General features: G+C 40.3%; 1 protein-coding gene across 2 annotated transcripts in view; it reads left to right on the forward strand.

The window, feature by feature from the left end:
• The window catches only part of LOC102236404 (testican-2-like), a 29,676-nt gene that overhangs the window by 6,217 nt on the left and 2,436 nt on the right, over positions 1–21,023 (forward strand). The window contains exons 2-9 of one of the 2 annotated variants that reach the window (XM_005801589.2): positions 9,879–9,887; positions 10,343–10,388; positions 16,822–16,936; positions 17,274–17,379; positions 18,846–18,954; positions 19,115–19,249; positions 20,492–20,710; positions 20,898–20,960. In XM_005801589.2, the coding sequence (XP_005801646.1) occupies positions 9,879–9,887; positions 10,343–10,388; positions 16,822–16,936; positions 17,274–17,379; positions 18,846–18,954; positions 19,115–19,249; positions 20,492–20,710; positions 20,898–20,960 (802 nt within the window). The remainder of the gene's footprint in view (positions 1–9,878; positions 9,888–10,342; positions 10,389–16,821; positions 16,937–17,273; positions 17,380–18,845; positions 18,955–19,114; positions 19,250–20,491; positions 20,711–20,897; positions 20,961–21,023) is intronic. The other variant, XM_023327546.1, reaches the window with a different exon arrangement.

The raw sequence follows: 21,023 nt of genomic DNA on the forward strand, positions 1-21,023 counted from the left end.
ATTAGTCTTCCTAGCCATGCTTTCGCCCTGGCCATGAGTCACTCCTTATCATATTCCAGGTTCTTATTTCGGCCTCGAACATCCAGAAACTCTGCAGCAAAGGCAGATGGACTGCATCATAATTGTGTCCAACTGTTCGGGCATGGGTGGTCCATTCAGCACTGTTCAGGGCTTGAAATGACTAGCGGTGGCTCTGTAGGGTGTCTTGGCTGGGTAGGAGGGGTGTAGCAGGGCTGTGATCGCACTGAAGACCGAAGAGACACAGTCTTTCATTAGGAGTTAAACCACAGCTGAAGGCACAGGCTTTGTAAAGACAGGCCAGTTATTTTAAATTAGCTGGTAGATCCAAATTGATGTTCAGAACATCATACATTTATCAAATTGGTGTGTCATTTCTTTTTCTATGCAAACATAAGGATAACTGCAAAAGTGTACACAACACAAAACGTACATAGCTGTGAAGTGAAATGACAACAATGCATGTTTTGTGTAAATGTAAAACGTAGCATTTATTTGTATTCTGTTCATGCAGAGGTTATGGAGGGGGTACAGACAACACATGGCAGAGGGTTCTCTGGTCAGGTCAGACAAAAACTGAAGTTTCTGCCCAACATATAAAATTGAAGAGCCTTGTTATTCCACCAAATATTGATTTCTGAACTCTTCCTGAGTTAAAACATTAGTATTGTTGTTTCTAAAAGAACATGAACTTGTTTTCTTTGCATTATTTTAGGTGTGAAAGCATTGTATCTTTTTTGTGATTTTGACCATTTCTCATTTTCTGCAAGTCCGCCCAAGTCTAAACTACACTGATCTACATACTGTATATTACTATGTAGGAGTTTTGTTTTGCATTATTAGCTCTGATCAATAGAAAGTGCTCATTTGTAAACAACTTTCATGACAGCGCTAGTTCTTTCTAGCCGCTGTTGGTTTGAGGGTCTTTAAGTCCTCTCATGCTGTGGGACAGCTTTGTTTATCAATATTAAAACTCTAATGTAATTTTAATGGAGTTGGAGGTGTTATGCAGATTTAAATTAAGGATATTAAACCAGACATGGCAGTAGGTCCCATAAGATCTTTAGCCACAGTGGTTGTCTCTACCATTACCGATGTTTGGCCCGAAGCAGCCTGACTAACAACCAGTGTGAGTTCAGATTCTGGAGCTTCAGTTGTTGATGCAAAAGGTTTTGATCAAATAACAGCAGAAACCCAGTTGTTCGGGCCTCAGGGAGAACCCTTGCTAGCAATGTGTTAACAGTAATAAAACTCAGGAAAAAACAAGTTAGGCACACGCACATAGCAACTCTGCATATATATTTTATATACGGCAACACCAGAAAGTATTCATCTTCCTTAAGGTTACGATTCCTTAACCTTTTCAGATTTACTTACATTTCAGGCTTATTCTAAAACACATTTGAGGATTTTTCCCTAAGATATACACACTGTTCTTCCATGAGACAGGAACAGCCGTGCACATTTCATTTTGCCCAGCTTGTGAACTCAGTATTTTATAAGCATTTGCACCCATGGTATAATATTTTGTTGAAGCGTTGTCTAAAGTCTTCTTGGTTATGTTTTTCCCAGTTTGGCACATCTGTTTTGGGGCGTACTTTTCACCTGTTTTTTTCTAAAGATCCTTTTAAACTCAGTCAGATTGGCATGGCAGCACGGGAAGACGGCCACTTGCCAAAGTGGATTTAAGTCCGGCTTCTGGCTGGGCAGCTCAAGGACATTCACAGTTTGCTTCTGAAGTCACTCCCTTCTTATCTTGGCTGGGTCAGGTCATCAAATATAATGCATCTGTGAAAGCATGAAAGCATGACAAAGTTTTTCAATGAAAGCTGGGTAGATCACCACAGTCACAAATAGAGAACAATAGAGAGCTGCAGGATTAAGTCCAGATTGAAATGTGTCAGTTACATCTACCTGTAGATGTTTAATGATGTCTAAATGTTGGACAGAAAGATAGCCCGGGTTGATCAAATGCTCTAAGAAAGCCAGACTTTCAGCATCTTTGACTAAGCTAAATTTAGGGCAAAAAGAAAGTGTTTTTCTGAGCTAAAACAAGACAAGGAATGGCCAACCTTAAATAGGCATAAACGGGAACCAAGGACATCCAGTGTTGGGATTTTATTAAAATGTGTTGGTGTTTGTGGATTCTTTGCGTTGTTATCCGCCCAAATTCCACCAGTATCTCAATGAATGTCATTCCCAGTCTGCTGTTCCTCTGAAGGAGCCAAATTTAGCCCTCTTAGCGTGGTTCTATTTGTGCCTCTTATTCAGATACCTTCTTTTAGCCGCTTCTCCCTCAAATCACGGGGCCCGATTCTCATCCTTCTCGTATCGCTCACCTAGGCAACTCCATTGATTTTCCATTGCCGTACAAGTCTTGTTTTCCATCGAGTCTGGTGTCTCCAGTGGAGTGTGAAGGGTCTTGCTGTTTGTACCTGATTCTCTTGTGAGTTGCAGACTGTTTTCTTATTCCCCACAGGGGCCCTGAGGGGCACAAGGGCCACTGTTATTTATAGACAGTGAGTACAGGGCCTGCCTCAGTGCACAGACATTTTGTGGGACAAGTGGAATTTTTGTGTCTCTTTCTGCGTGTTTGTGTGGTCTGCAAATCAGCAAGGTCAAAAAAAGTATCTCAAAATCCATAACGGGGCCAACACGGAGACAACCGTGCATGTACAGACTCGCTCTTGGCCAACTGCATGTTTCTTTTGATTCTGTGAGAAAAGATTTGAGCACTTGAAGACACAGAGGGAACATATAAAGCCCGGTGAAGCCTTAGGAGACCAGACTGAAATCAGAGTAGCATTTAGGTACTGACAACCACATCACCATGTTGCCTGAGGTCTGATGTCGACACAATAACAGCTCGTGTTTTCCAGGACCAGGCAAACATTTAGGTACCTCCTTAAATCCAGCTGACCGAGACGGTGATGGAGAGGGAGGATATAGCATCCCTAAACCATCTGAATACCTTTATATCAGTAACTGACCTATGCCTATTTGATCCTCGGCTTAAAGTATGTTAGTTCTTTTAGGCATTTTGATTAAAATGACTCATATTTTCCTACCACACTTGCTGGTGACCTTGGTGATAAAACTTTATAAAACCCTATTTTGCAAGCAGGACACATAACATTTTAAGATTGGAGCATGCAGACAGAGGGATATTTGCACAATCTCCCCACATCAAGGAAGTCTAACTCAAGTCTTGACAGCCAGTGTCCTGTGACTTTTTCATGCTCCACCACATATGAATATCATAATATTACATTCTGCAGAAGCCTGCAGAATGAGCTGTTCATTTTATTCACATTTGTTTGAACAAAAATATTTGTAAATTGCAGGACAGTGGCTCTCAAGGACTGGAAGTATTTAGTCTAATATATTTGAAATATTTGTTCTGCATTAAATGAACACGTTTTCCAGACCACTTGGAGACAAACAGGCCCGCAGCATCACAGATCCTCCATCATACTTTAGAGTAAGCATTAAAGGGCTTTTCTGCATCTTCCTCCATTGTTTTACACCAGACGCACCTGTGAGTGTTTATTCCTGAAAAGTTCAACCTAAGCCTCATCCGATTAAACTGCATTGTTTTACTTAAAACCACACTGGAGTTTAACAAAATTAATTCATCTCAGTTTCTAATGTGAGGTCAGAAAAAAAATTTTCTTTATAGCTTCACTCCCAAAACAACCAATTAGCATGCAGATATCTTCTAATGCGTGTTACGGTGACTTGGTGACCCCAAGATGCCACTCTTTGATGCGTTTCTCCAGCAGTGAGAGGGTTGGAGATTTATTTTATAATATTGTTCCTCGTCCAGCCGAATGGCCAAAGGTTAATAGAAATGGACCTCTGTTTTCCCTCACATGGAATGTTCTCCATGGACCTTGTGAGCAATCACAGACATATTCATGCCTGTTTGGGAGAGCGATGATGTAATAATAACAGAAGAGGAGAAGAAGAAAAGAACTTAGAAGAAAGAAGAAATTAATTTCTCATGAGAATTATCAATTGAGTTTGTGTGTCATTGTCCCTGAACATTAAACCATCCATGTTGGTAAAAAAAAAAGCACATTTATCCTTAAAAATAGTTCTTTATGAAATTGCCTGTTGTATGACCTGTCATTCTTTTTTCAGTCATATTTGGTGCCACCCGCTGTCTGGGAGTGTTATTGCCAACTCACTCAGAAACTGTAACTGTCGGGACGAAACAAAATCCCAGTCATTCAATATTTCCAGTCAAACATACAGCAGAGTGTTGCCTAGGTTATAAAATAAAGCACAAATAAAGTACAAATTTTACAATACATCTGCGAAACTTTTTTAATTGTTAGGGTTTCCATTAAGTGTTTCACTGGTGGACAAAAATGTTTCAAAAAATTAAAAAATGTATTCAAAAGTGGTCGCAGTATTCAAGATTGTTCCATTTTAGACATTTTTTTAATATTATAGGAGAGGAAAAATAACATAAGCATACAAGATTAAAAATTTAATTGCTCTTGTCGAGAACTTGAATTCACATGAAAACAGAAGGAGTTTTGTTGCCTTCGCTCTCATTTTAAGTATTCATCAGTTCCCAGAATGTTCTCACCTCTGCTTCACCTTTTATTTACCCATCACTCAAAGCTGTCTTGTATAACCCGCTCCTCCATCCCCTCATCATTTCATGCTTATGCGCTGTGATCGCGAAGCATCCTCTTAGAGTCCTCTTGCGTGCAGGAATAAGGAGGTTTGTGTCTCATGCCCTGCAGCTCAGTGCGCACTGAAGATAAGAGAATGTATGGAATGAGAATATTGGTGAGGGAGGGAGCTTTGTTTCATCTCTGCCATGCTCTGTGTGACACCAAGTCAGAGAAGCTGTGAACAGCTAGTGAGTGCTTATGAAAAACGCTAGGTGGGAGGAATTGAGTGATGTTGAATGCAGTATTATATATTATAGTGCCGACAACCTCAGAGTGGCTTTCTGTTTTTCTTTAAATAATGAATTGTATATTTTGTTTGGGAGTCATTTAATCCAGCTACCTGAAATACTAACTTGGCTGATTTTTGTTTTATGAATGTTGATTTAAGTAAAATAAATGAAATGCTTAGTCGTATGGTTTCAAAAGTCCCGTATGTTAAGTTGATGTTTTGAAGATGCATCAGTACCACCTGAAGAATATTAATTTGTATACAAAAAGTGTCTTGATCAATAAAAAGAAGATAAAAATCATAAAATGTATCACTAAAACCAGAGGATTTTAAATGTTGGAAGGTGATGAACACAGAAGGTCTGTGGAACTGCCTGGACTTTTGTCTGATTAGAAAAAGATCATTTTGAGATTTGTGCCCCACACCTTCGGTACCACTGGTGCAGAGGATAGTGTTCTGCAATTTTCAAGAGCCAAAAACTCAAGAGTTAAGATTAAGATTTACAAAAGTAGCATGGAAGTAAAATGTGGTCAAACAGGTGCTGGCTGAAAGAAACTTTAGCCGTACCTTCAGGTTTACTTTCACTTGTCTGGTTAAGGGAACTTTATGCCTTCATTGTTTACAGAATATTTGTCATTTTAGTCTTCTTCTACTTTACCTGTGTGATGTTCACATACTTAGTTTTAAGTTGTTGCCTGTATGGTTTTGCAGCACAATTAACGTGGAGTTTCTGGTATATTGTTCCAGAGGTTTCATGACATTACGTTTTTAAAGAAATACTGCAGGCTTGACTGATAACTGTTTAACAAGATCCTAAATATTGTGCTGAACAAGACAATACAAGTTTGCATGAACATTCAAATGTATCCTTCTAATTCACAGATACAAGACGACTTCTGCTGTTTGTTATCAGCTGAACAACTTGGTCCACAAAACGTAGGAATATATGTAGCTTATGCTACAGAGAGAAACACACAGCATCATTTGCTTTTCTTGCTACATGTCCTTCTGACCGCCTTTCGCAGTCAGTCACACAACTGTGAGCTGAACACGCAAACTCGGTTCCTCCCGAGACCGAGTTAAGACCAGCTTCTGTCTTTGGTGATTCAGTCAAACGATGGCACGGTTTGGGAGGCAGGGAATGTTGGTTAATAAACTATTCCATCAGGCTTCATTGCAGTCTCTTTTTCCCACATTCGGTCAGTTGTGTGTTGTCAGAAAGTAGGAACGAAAGCGCTTCGCTGGGAATCCAGCTGCATTATGAAACGCTGCATGAGAACACAAAGTGTGGGACAGAAGCAAAGTGATGTTACAGCTAACGCTGACTGACAGAAGGAAGGATGGAACCACTCAGGGTTACATAAAGCTTTCAAAATGATTATAATCCTAAATATTGTATAAATTGCTCAGTATTTTTAGAGTGGAAAGAACAAGGTATGAAATCTTTTGGACAAGGACAGTATTTGTTTTTAATCCTAGTAAGGTTGGAAATACTTTTACAAATACGATTAAAACCCTTATGCTTGTGTTGTCTTCTCACAGCCACACATAAAATAAAACAAAGCATAAATCGCATCGCCGCCTGGGATTCTTCAAACATTGTTTTCCCGGTTGAGATTTTTGATTGTGGCTAATGAATCCACTAAAGGACAATATTACAGTAATTGCTAGAAAAGGTTGAGTAGGAACCTTCATCTGGTAACAGCAGTTTGCTACAGAAGAGGGTTATTACTGCGTCCTTTGGTGCTGATGACGCAGCGGCGCGCAATGCACAAACCCCTCCGGTGAACACAGGCTGCAGCTGACAGCTGACATTTGCTGAGAAATGCCTGTCAGCAACACAAGCGGTTTGTCAAACAGACCCACAAAGTCGTATGCTCACATTTCAGCCACCTGACTGTTTGTTCTTCTGTCCTGCAGCTGAACAGATACAGTTTCTGTCTTGCTTTGGTCTGAGTTTGTATGTTTTTCATCACAAAGGTTGGGATTCTCCGTCACTCAGTATTTTGGCACTTTGTTAGAGATGCTAAGCTTCTCGGTTTCTTGCGATCTTATCAGCTTGATCCTACGGCTCCTGGACATAGCTCAGTGTTTTTATCTCTCCTTTAATCACTTCCTTTAATCACTTCAGTGTTAAACCTAGCTGTTTTTCGCGCCTGCATTTCAGTCTGTGAAGATACACGCGGTGTAACCTCCCCATTGTGTCACCTCTCTCCATGCGTCAAGCTCACTCTCGGTGTTCAGCTTCAGGGAGAATTTATTTCTTCCCCAAATACATTTTGTGCTGCCTCTCTTTTATAAAATCATTGATTTTCAGTCTTGTCAGTGCTGCAGGATGGTTTCCTTATCTGTGCTGGCAGGAGCACAAATACAGAAAGGTTGCTAAATAATGCAGGAGCCGCGGCATCGATAAAGGAGGCAGGGGAGGCATCAGATTAACGGCCAGGTCGTAAACTGTTTGAGGTCTCACCCGGCTGTAATGTTGGCCTCCGTCAGAGCCGACAAGGTTGAACAACATAGCTGACAATCACTCATGTAGCTCAGCCGACAAAGACAGCTCACTGCAGGTGTATGTTTTGGTGATAAAAAGGACTGCAGGAAGTGGAGGATACACTTTATACCCTTGGATGTCTTCCACGTACCACAAACATTTATGTATCCTGGGATTTTACGTGATTGATCGACGCTGTGGAGTGAAAGGAACAAAAGACATGGTTTTTTCTAAATGTTTACAAGGAAGAACATGGAAAGTGTGACACACATTTATATCTTTTTTTTTTCCATTTTTTTCTCCGAAGAGTTTTTGCGGCGCTAGTGGCTCGTATTTTTTGCTACAGTAGGCAGACAGGAAAGAGGGCGAGGAGAGGGGGGAGGACATGCGGCAAAGGTCGCCGGGACAGGGAGTCGAACCCGTGACGTCCGCGTCGAGGACTGAGGCCTCCAAACGTGGGGCGTGCTAACCACCTGTGGCACCACAGCATGCCCCCGACACACATTTATATCTAACCCTCTTCATTCCCAATCAACTGCCTTCAGAAGTCACCCAGTCTATAAGAATACCCCCGTTCTAATATCAGTAAATATACATCTTGTCTTTGTCTGTCAGAGAACATTAGTGGACTTCCAGCATCATGAAGACAAAAGGAACAGAGCAGATAGATCATGGAAAAAGATTTGGTTAAAAAAAATGTAGAATTAGATCATAAAAACAGTATCTCAACCTTCGAACATCTTGCAGAATACTACTCAGTCCATTACCTTAAAATGGGAGGATGTTACAAGCACAAGTTTACTGGCAGACTAGGCAAGAAGAATATTAATCAACGGTCAAGAGACACATGGAAACAGTGGGAAAGCTGAGATTCACACCTCAAGTGGGAGAATCTGTTGACAGGAAAACTATTAGTTGTACACAAATATGGGCTTTGTGAAAGAGCGGCAAGAGCAAAGAAGTCACTTTTGCACTTTCCCACCATGGTGGAATGTGGTCCTGCACATTTTGAAACCGTACTTTGACTGAACCTGAAAACACTATCTCCACAGTGAAACATGGTGGTGGTAGTATTGTTGGAATGGGAAGCTGCTCAAAGTGGATAGAAAGCTAAACACATGGCAATTGTAAATAAGAAAATCTGATAGAGGCTGCAAAAAACTTGAGATAAGAGGAAGATTACCTTCTAGAAAGGCAACGGCACAAAGCAAGAACAATTCTAGATCTGAATATATACACTGCTCAAACAAATAAAGGGAACACTTAAACAACACAATATAACTCCAAGTAAATCAAACTTCTGTGAAATCAAACTGTCCACTTAGGAAGCAACACTGATTGACAATCAATTTCACCTGCTGTTGTGCAAATGGAACTTTGTACAGAACAAAGTATTCAATGAGAATATTTCTTTCATTCAGATCTAGGATGTGTTATTTGAGTGTTCCCTTTATTTTTTTGAGCAGTATATATATGTGTAAATCCAAATTAAAATTAGTGGCAAAACTTGAAATATGTTTCTCACAAATCATCTTCATCCAATCTGATTGGGCTTCAGCTGTTTTTTCAAATAATGATTAAAAAATGTTTCTAGATGTGTCGCTCTAGTTGCAATGAAAATTAGGTTTACTAAGTGTTAACTTTGGGGACCTGAATACGAGCACAGTTTCTAGATTTGCTGCAGTATCTTGTATTGATCTACAGCATAAAAATCCCACAAAAACAAACAGAAGTTTGTGGTTGGAAGAAAACTAACTTGGTAAAGTACAAAAGGTGTGAAAACTTCCATAATGCACCTTAAGTAATGCTTAAGTCCATGTTTGTGTGCAAATATAAAAAGTCGTGGCTGCGATCCCTGCTTCAATGAAGGCTGTTTATTTCACATGTTTGGGAATTATTGCCTCCTGAGGAGCCGCTGGCTCTTGCTTCCGGTGCAGTAAATGTTTATAGTGATGAGTAAGTCATCGCTTAAGGATTGCTTGTGTGGCTAAACAGGAAATATTTTGAAATGACTCATGTTTGTATCATATCAGATGCGGCAATATGCACAAAAGCTTCACATATGCAGCCTAGCCTGAGGGAGTTGTTTGATCTAAAGCAGATCTAATCATGTGAGCTTTAACGCGTTTGCAAATGTGGGTGTTTTGAGATTTTGGTGTGAATGATTTTTCTAGGCTTCTTCCAGACTGAAATAACTGCTAACCCATGTTTTTATTCACATCTGACTGGTAGTACGAGTCTTATGATAAGGAATGTCCTTATAGGTTAACTTTTTTTTTTTCATTTTTCTTGCCTTTTTGACAGATTTAAATTACACAGAAGGAACACATTGTGTGTTTCCATCATCAAACTGTAATATCACTGAATGCAGCTTTATACCTGAACTTGAAATTAATTTTTTTCTCTTTACTGAAACTGACTCTTTTCTCTCTTTTTGCTCTCGTTTCGCCAGGAGGTTGAGGTCAGTTGTCTTTCCTTTTATCTACTGCTTTTTTACAATTCTTCTCTCCATTCATTGTCTTTTACTATAAGTTTGTGTGTCATTTATTTTTTCCCATTCACCTGTCTCCTGCAATTTAATTAGAACGAATAATGTTCTAATTAAAATGCGGGGGGTGGGGGAAGAAGTCCAGTTAAAAGACAAGTTCCCAATAATGGCATATTTCCCACTTATCAGCAGATTTGTTAAACTTATTTACATAAAACATGGAGAGCAGAATGTACCTGTTTTATTCGACTGATAGTCACTTATCACGCCAGCCTTCACATCATAGTTGGTGTGCAGTGATAAAAGAAATCACATTTCTTTCACTGTGTGATGCTCGGATGTGATATCTTTCAAACTACCTGCGACACTTTGTTGTTTTTCCTTGCAGCTGCTAAAAACACCACTTCCTTTTATCAATGTTTCTGCAGGATGATTATGTGCGAACCTGGGATGAAAATCAAGGCTCTAACGACAGTAAGTCTCACACTCCCCGTGTTGTCTGAATGTGTGGTTATTTTAGTTTCTGAAAGCAAACAAGGAGCTTTTGTTAGCAGTATAGTAGCAAAGTTTCAACAACCAGCTGCAACAACCAGCCATATCTGTCTTTTTTTTTGACAATTATTTAGGGATGGCCAGGTTGAGACCGTTGCTCACTCAGTGATGACCACCAACTGATTAGTGCCAGAGCCACATCTGCATTTTCCAAATAATTCATTATTTTTCTTCAAGTGAATAAATATAGTTGGTGGCAGCACATATCACTGCTGCCACCAACTGTTTTGGAGTGGAATTGCTTGTACTGGAGATTGGTTATTCCCAGAGGGGGAACAAACAATCACTAAGCAGGGGTGGCCAAGACATTTTTTCACTTCTTTCAAAAAAAATCTACATTTTTTATTTTAGTTTCTCCTGACCTGTGAAACAAATTTAATGGATGGTAATATTATGCATTAGCTGTAAGCGCATGTCTAAGCCGTTGTTTATCCGTATAATTTAATACAAAGCCTTGATAAGTCTAAGAGATGCATTAAAGAAATTGAAAGGTACACACAAGGCAAAGCCAGATTTTCCTCCATTTGAGAGCTCAACATTAGCTATGTAGTGAGAGGCAATTTTCATAAAAACAACTCCTCTGAAAATGTTAGTGTTCTGCTTTATTTGTACGAGTGATTTGGCCTCCAGTGATAACAGAATTGCCTTAACTTCAACCTAGCAGCACCTCTTTCTGTTTCCTCCGACTATTTTTTTTTTTTTCTCTGCTGTCTGCGGTCACCTTCCCGACTCCTGCAGCTACTGCGGCCCTAATTGAGTTCCCGCAAAGCAAAGTCCTGACACAGTGTTGAGTTGTCAGCTATTGTTGTCTTTTGTCGGGCGATTTGCAGCTTAAGTGGAGTCAGCTGAAGAGCAGAGTACATTAGCACAATTTCCAAGAGCTTTAATGAAAGACTAATTATACTTCGTCATAAAAAGCTTGACAGAGAGGTGGCGAAATAAGATGATAGGGTGGAAGTTAATGTACTTTGATTTATTGTTCAAGGGAGGACATCTGTATTAGGCCTGCTAAATATAAGACAACAGTCTTTCTTTCCAATGCTTGCAAATAATTTCTTAGTCAAATTTTTTTTCTTCCATTTACCCAAATTGCTCTCACTGAGCATATCCAAGTTAGCACAACAGGGCAGCAGTTTAACTCCTTTCATGTTTTAACATTAGCATCGTAAACAGCCACTTCATGAGGCAAACTTTATTTACATAAGAAATAGAGCATGTTTTTAATATTACGAGATCTCATTAAAAATTATGTTGCAAAAAAAAAAAAAAATTGTTGGAACTTCTTTATTTTGACCTGTGTCTATGTCAAATATTGCAATATTTGGCTTGTTTTGATGCCATTAAGCATCGGAGATCACTTTATTTACCAGCTGTTTGGTTTCACAGCCAACCGAACTGTCACTGATCAGAATTCATCAAGTAACGTTGTAAGGATTAGTTGCGCTTCAGAAAGGAGGACTTCTACTTTGATTTTCTGCAGTTTCAAGCCTTTAATCTACTTTCCTTCCTCACTTTTGATGGGACTCTTCTACCTCCCACCATTGATCTGCCTTCCTTTATGAGTGGCCTAATGAAGCGCAGAAGTGAAAAGAGATTTGTCCCGTTGAGACATCCCTAAATCAGTGTGATGTCTTTACTCCGGAGCGCTGCGCCTACGGGCGTCATTTCTCAGCCAGGCGTCCATGCACAGGAAGGCAGAGCTTCAGAACTGTCAACACTCCTTACACTCAGAGTTAGGAAGCCAACGCAGACAACAGGCTGACGTTCGAATTTGCATTCAGACGCGGCAGCAGCTGACTGCTCTTAAGTCAGCAGTGTGCTGAGCGAGAGAGATGTCAGGGTAATTTGGAGCTGATTTCTGCAGTTGATTCATCAATCTAGCTGCTGATTGAATCACCCCACTCTTAAGACAGCAAACACTGCAGCCGGGGAGCTTGTAATTTAGACTTCTAAGAGCAAACAAGTGTGCACAATACACCCACACTAGCAGTCCAAGGCTTGCACACAGCTCGCGGAAGGGCGTCATCCTTCAGGACTTTCCAGTTTACATCGGATCCTTAGACACGGATATCAGAAGGCCCGATGAATGGTGAATAGACACTTTGTGGCAAATCATTGGCTTCAGATCAATGGCAGACAGTAAGAAGATAGTAAAACGCGCTGAGTGCACACTCTAAGGTTTGGAGTTTAACACCTCTTGAGGCTTTTGATAGATTATTGGTGACATGGTACTTCAAATGCACAGACACTGATGCTACTAGGTTGCTAACAAGGTCCTGCATTTCTGCATCAGATGAAGCACCAGCAGTTTAAATGTTTTTTGCTGGAAAAAAATTCTACTATTTTTGAAAACAAGTTAAGAATAACCTCTCAGATGTCACACATCTTAAAAGATGTCTGGAATCACTTCACATGCAGCCTTAATACTCGTGAGGTTGTAAATGGAACGGCTTCAAATTAAACCCAGTGTACCTTTTTTTTTTTTAGGTTTTTATCATCCATCTTATTGGCACTGATTTAATTGCTTCAGTATTTCATTAATGCTTCACCCTCTTTTTCAAAATCTGAAAAGAGTGATGAGCATTTATAATGAACCCCCTGAAAAAATAGTTAACCAATTACCATCAGAAATCACCTAATAAGTAACTAGAGTCTGGATGTCATTTAAGCTCAGTTTAAATATGGCTGTCTTGTAAAGATCTCAAAGATTTGCCAGACTAGTAGAACATTAGTGGGCTTTACAAATCTGGTTTTTATAGAAAAGCAAAAGCCATTGTTGTAAGAAAGTCATATAAAATCCAGTTTCTCTGGTCAGATGAGTTTTACATTTAAGCCTACAAGCAAATGTGATGTATGATAGGATACAAAATCCTCTTTACTGTGAAGTGAACTGTGAAGTAATGTGACAGTCTTTTGGTAGAACTGAACACTAGGTTGTCTTGGAAATAAAAGAGTTCAAGGCTGCACAAGACTTAGACTTTAGGTTCTCCTTCATGCATAAAAACAACTATAAATATTCATTCTAGAGCTAAAGTGGAACGGTTTAGATCTCAGTCCTGGTCTTCAGGGCCTACTGTCCTCTATGTTTTCGGTATTTCCCTGCTGCACACCTGACTTAAATGAATACATGATTAGAAAGTTTCTGCAGCAACTGATCACATGAAAATGCAACAGTTTGAATCACAAATCAAAACTGACAATCTCAATAAAATACCCAGAATCTAGAGGTTGTAAGATGAAAAATGTGGTGACGTTTAAAGTGCAACGGACAGTTTTGCATAGCGTCAATTGAAGACCGCATAGCTCTGACATTACTGGCCGGCTTTGTAAATAGAGGATAAAAGAGTTGATGATGAGGATGTGGCCTGAGCCCTGTTCCAACTATCCTCAATCTGATGGGATAAACCTCATGCAAATCTGGATTGGATTAGACAGAAGCACTGGCAGGCCTAATTAGGAGAGGTTTTCCTCTGCAGGCATTAGTTTAATACCAAAGAAGAGTCTTTTAGAAAGAAGGTGGCTTTCAGGAATTAGATGCAGAAAGGACGGATGGAAGGAGGAAGTAGTAAGCACAGACCATGCAGACTCAGAAGGAGAGGGCATGATGCGGACGTTGGAAGCCGCACGAAGGAATGCTAAAAGGTGAAAGAGATGCCGATTTGTGGAACAGTCGGACATCGGGGGTTTCAAACACATCCAGAAAGAGGATTCTCAGAAGCAGCAGATTGAGCTGCAAATCACAGTCTACCAAGAAATGATTTTCAGACCACAGAGAGCCTGTTACTATGGAAACGTCATCATTGCAGGCACTGCTTTAATCCGTGGAAGCTTGTTAAGTTAACATGAGGCTCAGGCAGCCACCTTATGCTTCTGCACTCACAACACAACGCTGTGCCAGTATTCTAGCTGCTCACAGGGGACAAAATTTCATCAGAAATGTTTCCGTCCCAGAAGGCAAGATTATTTTTGTTTCGTTATTGTTTCAGTAAAAGGTTTGCTTAAATTACATTTTGTATACTTGAAGCTGTTTTAATTTTTGACTCCAGGTGCTGTATTTTCCTTGTGTTCTGGTGGGTATTGAACAACAGACCTGCATCAGAAAGACAAAATGGACAAAAAGGGTGGAGAGCAGAGGAAGCTGGTGGCGCTGCGGGAGACATACAGAAAGTTTACCAAATATAAGGCTTTAATGTCTATATTCTGAGTAGGTGAGGAGTCTGCATTTGGGCATTCACAGTTCCTGCAGCGGAGCAGTCAGCCTGTCACTTATGTAACAATCTCAGTCCCGACAGCTCGTCGTATTGTTTTGGATTTGCTTCTAAAAATCAGATATCTGTCCGACGGCTACAATAATCCACGGGAATTTGCCGCATTAATATATTCAGTGGAAGGGAAAAAAAGAGAAGAGATGATAAGCCTGTCTGCTTAATGATAATATAGCTATAAAAACGGCACTCAGTGAGAGAAGAAAATGAATTCGAGTATGATTTACAGGCGCACAGATGAGTTGCCTCCCCCCCCCTTTTCTGTTTGCTGCTCTGGCAGCAAACAGAGGCGGACATGTAGATGAATGGAAGACCGCCCGGTGTTAAAAAGGACGGCAAGGCCACTTCCAGGTCAGGCTCTGGGAGGCCTGTTCAGAGTAGATAGCCATGACAGATGAGCATATAGAGAAAGTCTGACACACTGTCCAGCGTTAGCTGCTTCAAGAGTGAGTGATAGATAGAGACACACCGAGCAAGCAATTTAGATTTAGTTTAAGTAGCAAGAAGCTTTTCTCTGTCAGAGTCAGCTAAAGTTTAGTATGTAATGTCCATAAATAAATCAAAGAGGATTGTAACAGTTCCACCACATTAATACAAAAAAGTGACTAATTGATGTAGCACTAAAATAAGAGTAGTCATTGTCATCCTTCGTTGTTTATGGCTGAGAGAAGAAAGTTCTTGTCCAAGATTTCTTGGTACATGAACTGATCCAGATGTTTCCCAATAATTCTGAGTAGGTGAAGACTCTGCATCTGGGCATTCACAGCAGTTCTGAGTTGAGCCCAAATAGTCCGGTTTTGTTCTCATATTACTGCAGAACTTTCTCCTAATTCCTTCTGGAATCAGTTAGATGTTCAATGTCAATTTTAAGACAGCCTGGTGCAAAATGTGTACCAACAACAATATCTTTTATGAAGCCCTAGACAAAGGAAGTGAATGATGACTTTATAATTCTTCCACATTGAAATAACTCAACCAGATTCTTGTTGACTGCTTTGAGGCTCGTTCCAGGCTCATGCAGATCTAATAGGATGTCACACAGATGTCTTTTGGTACGACTTTGTTCCTACCCATGGTGGCAGAGAGGTTGGAACAGATAATACCGTAGGGTTCAGATTTGTTTGTTGCAAACTGACCCAGCATTTAAAAAAAGCACCTCCATGTCCTCAGATCACAGCAGAGGGCATATTCCTTCTGTAACAGGCCATGAAAAACAAACATTTCCTTACTCTATTTATACAGGCTGTGCTCTTTTGTAGCACTGTAGGCAGCAGGTACACAGCTTCAAGTCTCAAGACTAAGTGCTCCGTTTTGAACATAGGAACAATCAAAGTATTACACATTCTGCGCTTTAATGACGTACAAACATACTGTATGCTGCTATAGGTGATTAGCATTACCTTCCATTACTATTGCTGTAATATTTACACAAGCACTGCATAAATGTTGCAGCAGCAGCCTCATACCACGCTATTCAAACAATCTGTCTTCACTGATGGAAGATTTACTCACCTTGGCATGCTGTAGTGTAGAGCAGTGTTTACCAGCCCTGGGCCTCATGGCACACTGCCCTGCATATTTTAGATGTTTCCCTGCTTTAATATTCCTGATTCAGGCGATTGCAGTTCAGCAAGTGCCTGTTAATCAGCACATCAATTGGAATCAGCTGGGTCGAAGCAAGGAAACACCTGAAACATGCAGGGCAGTGTGCCTTGAGGAAAACAGAAAGTAATGTCACAGCCATGGTGGAATTCTGTGACAGCAACAAAAACAAAACTTTAGGAAAATATTAGCAAAATTTTGTTACAAAGTGTTTTAAGCTTTTATTTGTAAGAACATCCTCCTTTATTTTCCTTCAGTTCAATACAGATCTTAATGTAATTTTATAACATCAAAAGAGCAACAGCTCTGCACTTATGTAATAATTCAGACCAACTCTCAGGTCTTTCTGAGTAAGCCAAGGCGAGCCACGTGGGAGCTGAGGCTGGAAGCCAAATGTAAAACTATAAGCAGAGGAGTCTATTTGTTAGCAGAAAAATGAAGCTGTGGAAGCATCACCGTTCACGTCTAATTTCCTGTCTGTTTCCCAGATGTAGACACCACCAAGGACCCCTGTCAGAAGGTTAAGTGTAGCCGACACAAGGTGTGCATCGCCCAGGGCTACCAGAGAGCTGTGTGCGTCAACCGCAAGAAGCTGGAGCACAGGTGAGCGTGTGTAGAAAGACTGACTGGCTGGCTAATTCCCCAAACACAGGAAGATTGAGAAAACTTCCTCCAGCACACTGACATGAGGTCAACACTGATAGTCTACACTGCTGCTAGAGTGGGATGTGTTTTGCTGCTGGCCAGTGTGGGAACAATAAGAGGGCTCCTGCTGTGTAATGAGAAGCTAATACATTCAGACAACATGGAGGGGACTGTTTGCATCATGATCTCATGCCCAGCCTGGAGCTGCTGAGTCTCTACTCTGAGTTAATATGGCAGTGGCCATCTAAGCTTGATGAAGTAAGGGTGAAGTACTTGCATGTCTCCTATCCCACAGACTGAAGCAGCCCGCTCTGCGCTCTCCTGATGGGAACTGTCAGCCATGTCCTATCTCCTCCACCGGGCCAGTGTGTGGATCAGACGGACACAACTATGCCTCAAAGGTACGTTTTAACAATGTTTAGAGGCTCTGCACAAACGCGTACTGTAGAAGCTCACTACACTAAACCACTGTAGTAGCACATTGAAAACATTTTACCTAAGGTGAAGGAAGACAGCTTAAAATACTGTCACAATATGAAACATTACAATATGAAACAGTAAAGCATCAAGACAGAAGTCTTTTCCATAAAATTTAGGAAAGAACCGAATGGAAAGTGTAACATTTGAATACTGATTTCGCATTGTTGATGGGGGAATCTTTTGTTTTTTGTGAGTTGTTGTCTGAGAAGGTCTTGGTCATTGAGCTTTATTTACATTTAGTACTTTGTTCACTTTGCTCTCTAGTTGAAATCCGAAATAATAAAGTCCTCACTATTGCAAGGACAGGTCCATTCAGTACATTAGGATATCATTGAAAAGTTTATTTATATCAGTAACTCAATTCACTAGCTGAAACACACTATGTAGATTACAGACCGGTGTTTTAAGGCCTTTATTTTGCATAATTATGATGATTTTATGCATACAGCTTATGAAAATAAAACATTTAATATTAGAATATTAAATAAGTTATATTAAATAGAAGAAACATGTTTAATGTCGAAGTGTAGGCTTAAGGAAAAGTATGTTTAATACATGCTAGAAGGTCTTTCTTTTACTTTTGATCTAATAAACGAGCAAAATATTCTATTACTGAATATGACTAGTTAGCTCAGTTCCACTGAATCATATTATCCACTCCTACACTCCTGTTTACTATATATTCTTGAGATGATAATGTGTTCATTGGCGTATTACTCATTATTTACCTCTGTCCTTTCCAGATGGCTATAAAACAATATTTTATTTACTCAAGATTAGACAGAAATAATCACTGAACGTCCATAAAATCAAAAGGGGAAAAAAAAAATCTTGGCTGCGTTCCTCTTAGTGAGGCAGTACAAAATATGGAAATAAATGCATTGGTTAAACATCACCTTTACTGTAGTGCTTACTTAATGTGTTTGGAAGCATATGTTGCGCGAAGACACACACACACGGCTATTAAAAGCGATAAATCTGTTATGTATTCTGACAGCGTGTCGTGTAGTTTGGGATAAAAACAGAAGAACACTCTGATCTGAGCCGTGTGAGGAGCTTCTCCTGGGAAAAACCCAGGACAAAGAGCCATGATATGCTACCTCAGAGGGACCAATTGGCAACTCGCGGTGACAGGATCTTGTGTGTTTATTGATTAATGCTTTGTCTCTTGGATCACTATTCCTGACCTTGCGAGTGAGCAGAGGTTGGATGTCGACACATTTAGGGGCAAGTCTCAGATTTGAATCGGGGTTTACAGTCAGTCACCTCATGAATATTTGATCTGTGTTGCAGCAATAACTCATTTTGGTTCACCTTTGTGTCCCCTTGTCGACACTGCTGGCTTGTGTGTCTGCGTCTAATGATCCTGGGTGTGTGTGTGTTGCAGTGCAAGCTAGAGCAGCAGGCATGTCTTACCGGGAAAGCTCTCACCCTGAAGTGTTCAGGTCTGTGTCCTTGCCCAACTGCGGCGCCTGCGTCCAGGGAGGGGAAACACGGTGAGATCCAAATTTGTGGCAGAATAATTAATAACCGTAGTCCACAAGCGTGAGAGCTGCGCCAATTTTATATCAGCCTCCTCGTTTTTTTAATAGTTTGACACATGCCCTCTACGTGCAGAAAATACATCATGCGTATCCCTCCATCTGGCTTTCACAGAGAGCTGCACCGGGCAGGATCTGTCTGATCTCGGCGAGCGTCTGAAGGACTGGTTCCAGCTCCTGCAGACCAACGCCAAGCAGAACAATAACAGCAAGCAAGGGGCCAGATCCCCAGCAGCCAGCACTACGTCAGGTTAGAGCTTTTTCTCAATTAATCACCACAGCATTATGAAAACATTTACATGGGCTGCATGGTTTGGGTTTTCAGCAACTCAAAATCCACTGTTTTATTTCATTTAATTTCTAAGAGAACATAAGAAAATTCAAATCAGTCAAATCACTGATGTAAACAATGAGCACTTACTTGCTTTTAGTAAGACTGCTTTCCTATCTATTCATAAAGGTTTTCCATCCAGATGGTTTTTTTGCTTTTCTAATCAAAACAAACAAAAACTGATCTGTACTTATTGCTTCGACCAGATGACACAGGCATTTTGTTAATGCTAGTAATACTTTATCGATAATGTTTTGTAACATATAGAATTACACTGCAGTAGCACAATGTATCAAATTGCATGCCAGTAGTTATTTGGCCCAATAGGCTGACTTAGCTACTCTTGACCCCATCAGATGTTTTGTTTTCAGTAGCTGAGAAGCTAAAGCTGGTAGGCAACGTTGTGGAAAAAGAACAGAAAATGCCTTATCATAATTTCTACTGTCATTGCAGTATTTAATAAAAGTATTGGAATTAAATGTTTTCCTGATATATCATGCAGCTTTATTTCAGATTGTTAACTTTTGTTCATAAGAAGTGTAGAAGGTGGAGGATAAAAGACGCAGGAAGTCTGGATGCACTCCTCCTCTGCAAATCCCCCACTCGGTTCCTTCAGACTAGCCAGCAGAAATTGGCAAATACTTGGTGGAACCAAGCATCTGCTGAGGTCATTATATGAACTACTTCTCAGAGAAAGACTGGTAAAAATGTTGCTAAAGGGTTTATAGAGGAGCAGTGTTGTAGAGTTTTTAAAGAGACTCTAGGCCCTGTTTCAAGGCATTAAATTATGATGTTAAAATTCTTATAAGCCATATTTGATATATATTGTATGTAGCATTTTGCAACAACTGGAGTGAACATAGTTTCTTGGTTATGCTATAAAATGACACCATGAGCCTGAAAAACATATAATGCAGCATCTTTAAGTGACATGAACTTCATGACAAGTTGTCAGTAGGAGTGGCATGAGTGATTTTGTCAGAAAGAGAAATAGAGCTAAATTTGGTATTTTTTTCCTACAGAATAAATGTACTCATTTTACCAATAAGTGTGGATGATGGTGTACCTCCTCGGACCATTGATCTGATTTGATGTACTATATTGTATGTATTATTTGTGCAGCTATTTGCAGAATAAGAATAAATGAGTTTGTGTCGGCAGTGCTGGACAGGAGCCTGGTCGCCAGCTGTAAGGACTCCATAGGTTGGATGTTCTCCAAGCTCGACACCAATAACGACCTTTACCTGGATCAGGCCGAGCTGGCTGCCATCAACCTGGACAAATACGAGGTCTGCATCCGGCCATATTTCAACTCCTGCGACTCCTACAGGGATGGAAAGGTTTCCACGGCTGAATGGTGCCTCTGCTTCTGGAGGGAGAGTGAGTATTTCTGGAGCTGATGGGAGCTTTGGCTCTCTACTGTGACTTTCTGCTGGCAGTTTCTGCTGCCTGTGTGCCATCTGTTGCTCCAATAATATTAGTCTTACAATTCAGCCTTGCGTCACTTTGTCAGGTAAAACGGTTCCACCTCCTCTTGTAAAAACAATCTTCTTTTATCTTGTTTAAGAGCCGCCCTGCCTAGCAGAACTGGAGAGGATTCAAGTTCAGGACGGTGGAAAGAAAAAGTTTGGTATGTGCTAATATTCTGCAGCTGCATAGCAACACGTTTAGCTGTGGATGTCTTCATCTGGTG

Source organism: Xiphophorus maculatus, chromosome 22 (genome assembly GCF_002775205.1).
Source record: "Xiphophorus maculatus strain JP 163 A chromosome 22, X_maculatus-5.0-male, whole genome shotgun sequence".
Taxonomy (NCBI): Eukaryota; Metazoa; Chordata; class Actinopteri; order Cyprinodontiformes; family Poeciliidae; genus Xiphophorus; species Xiphophorus maculatus.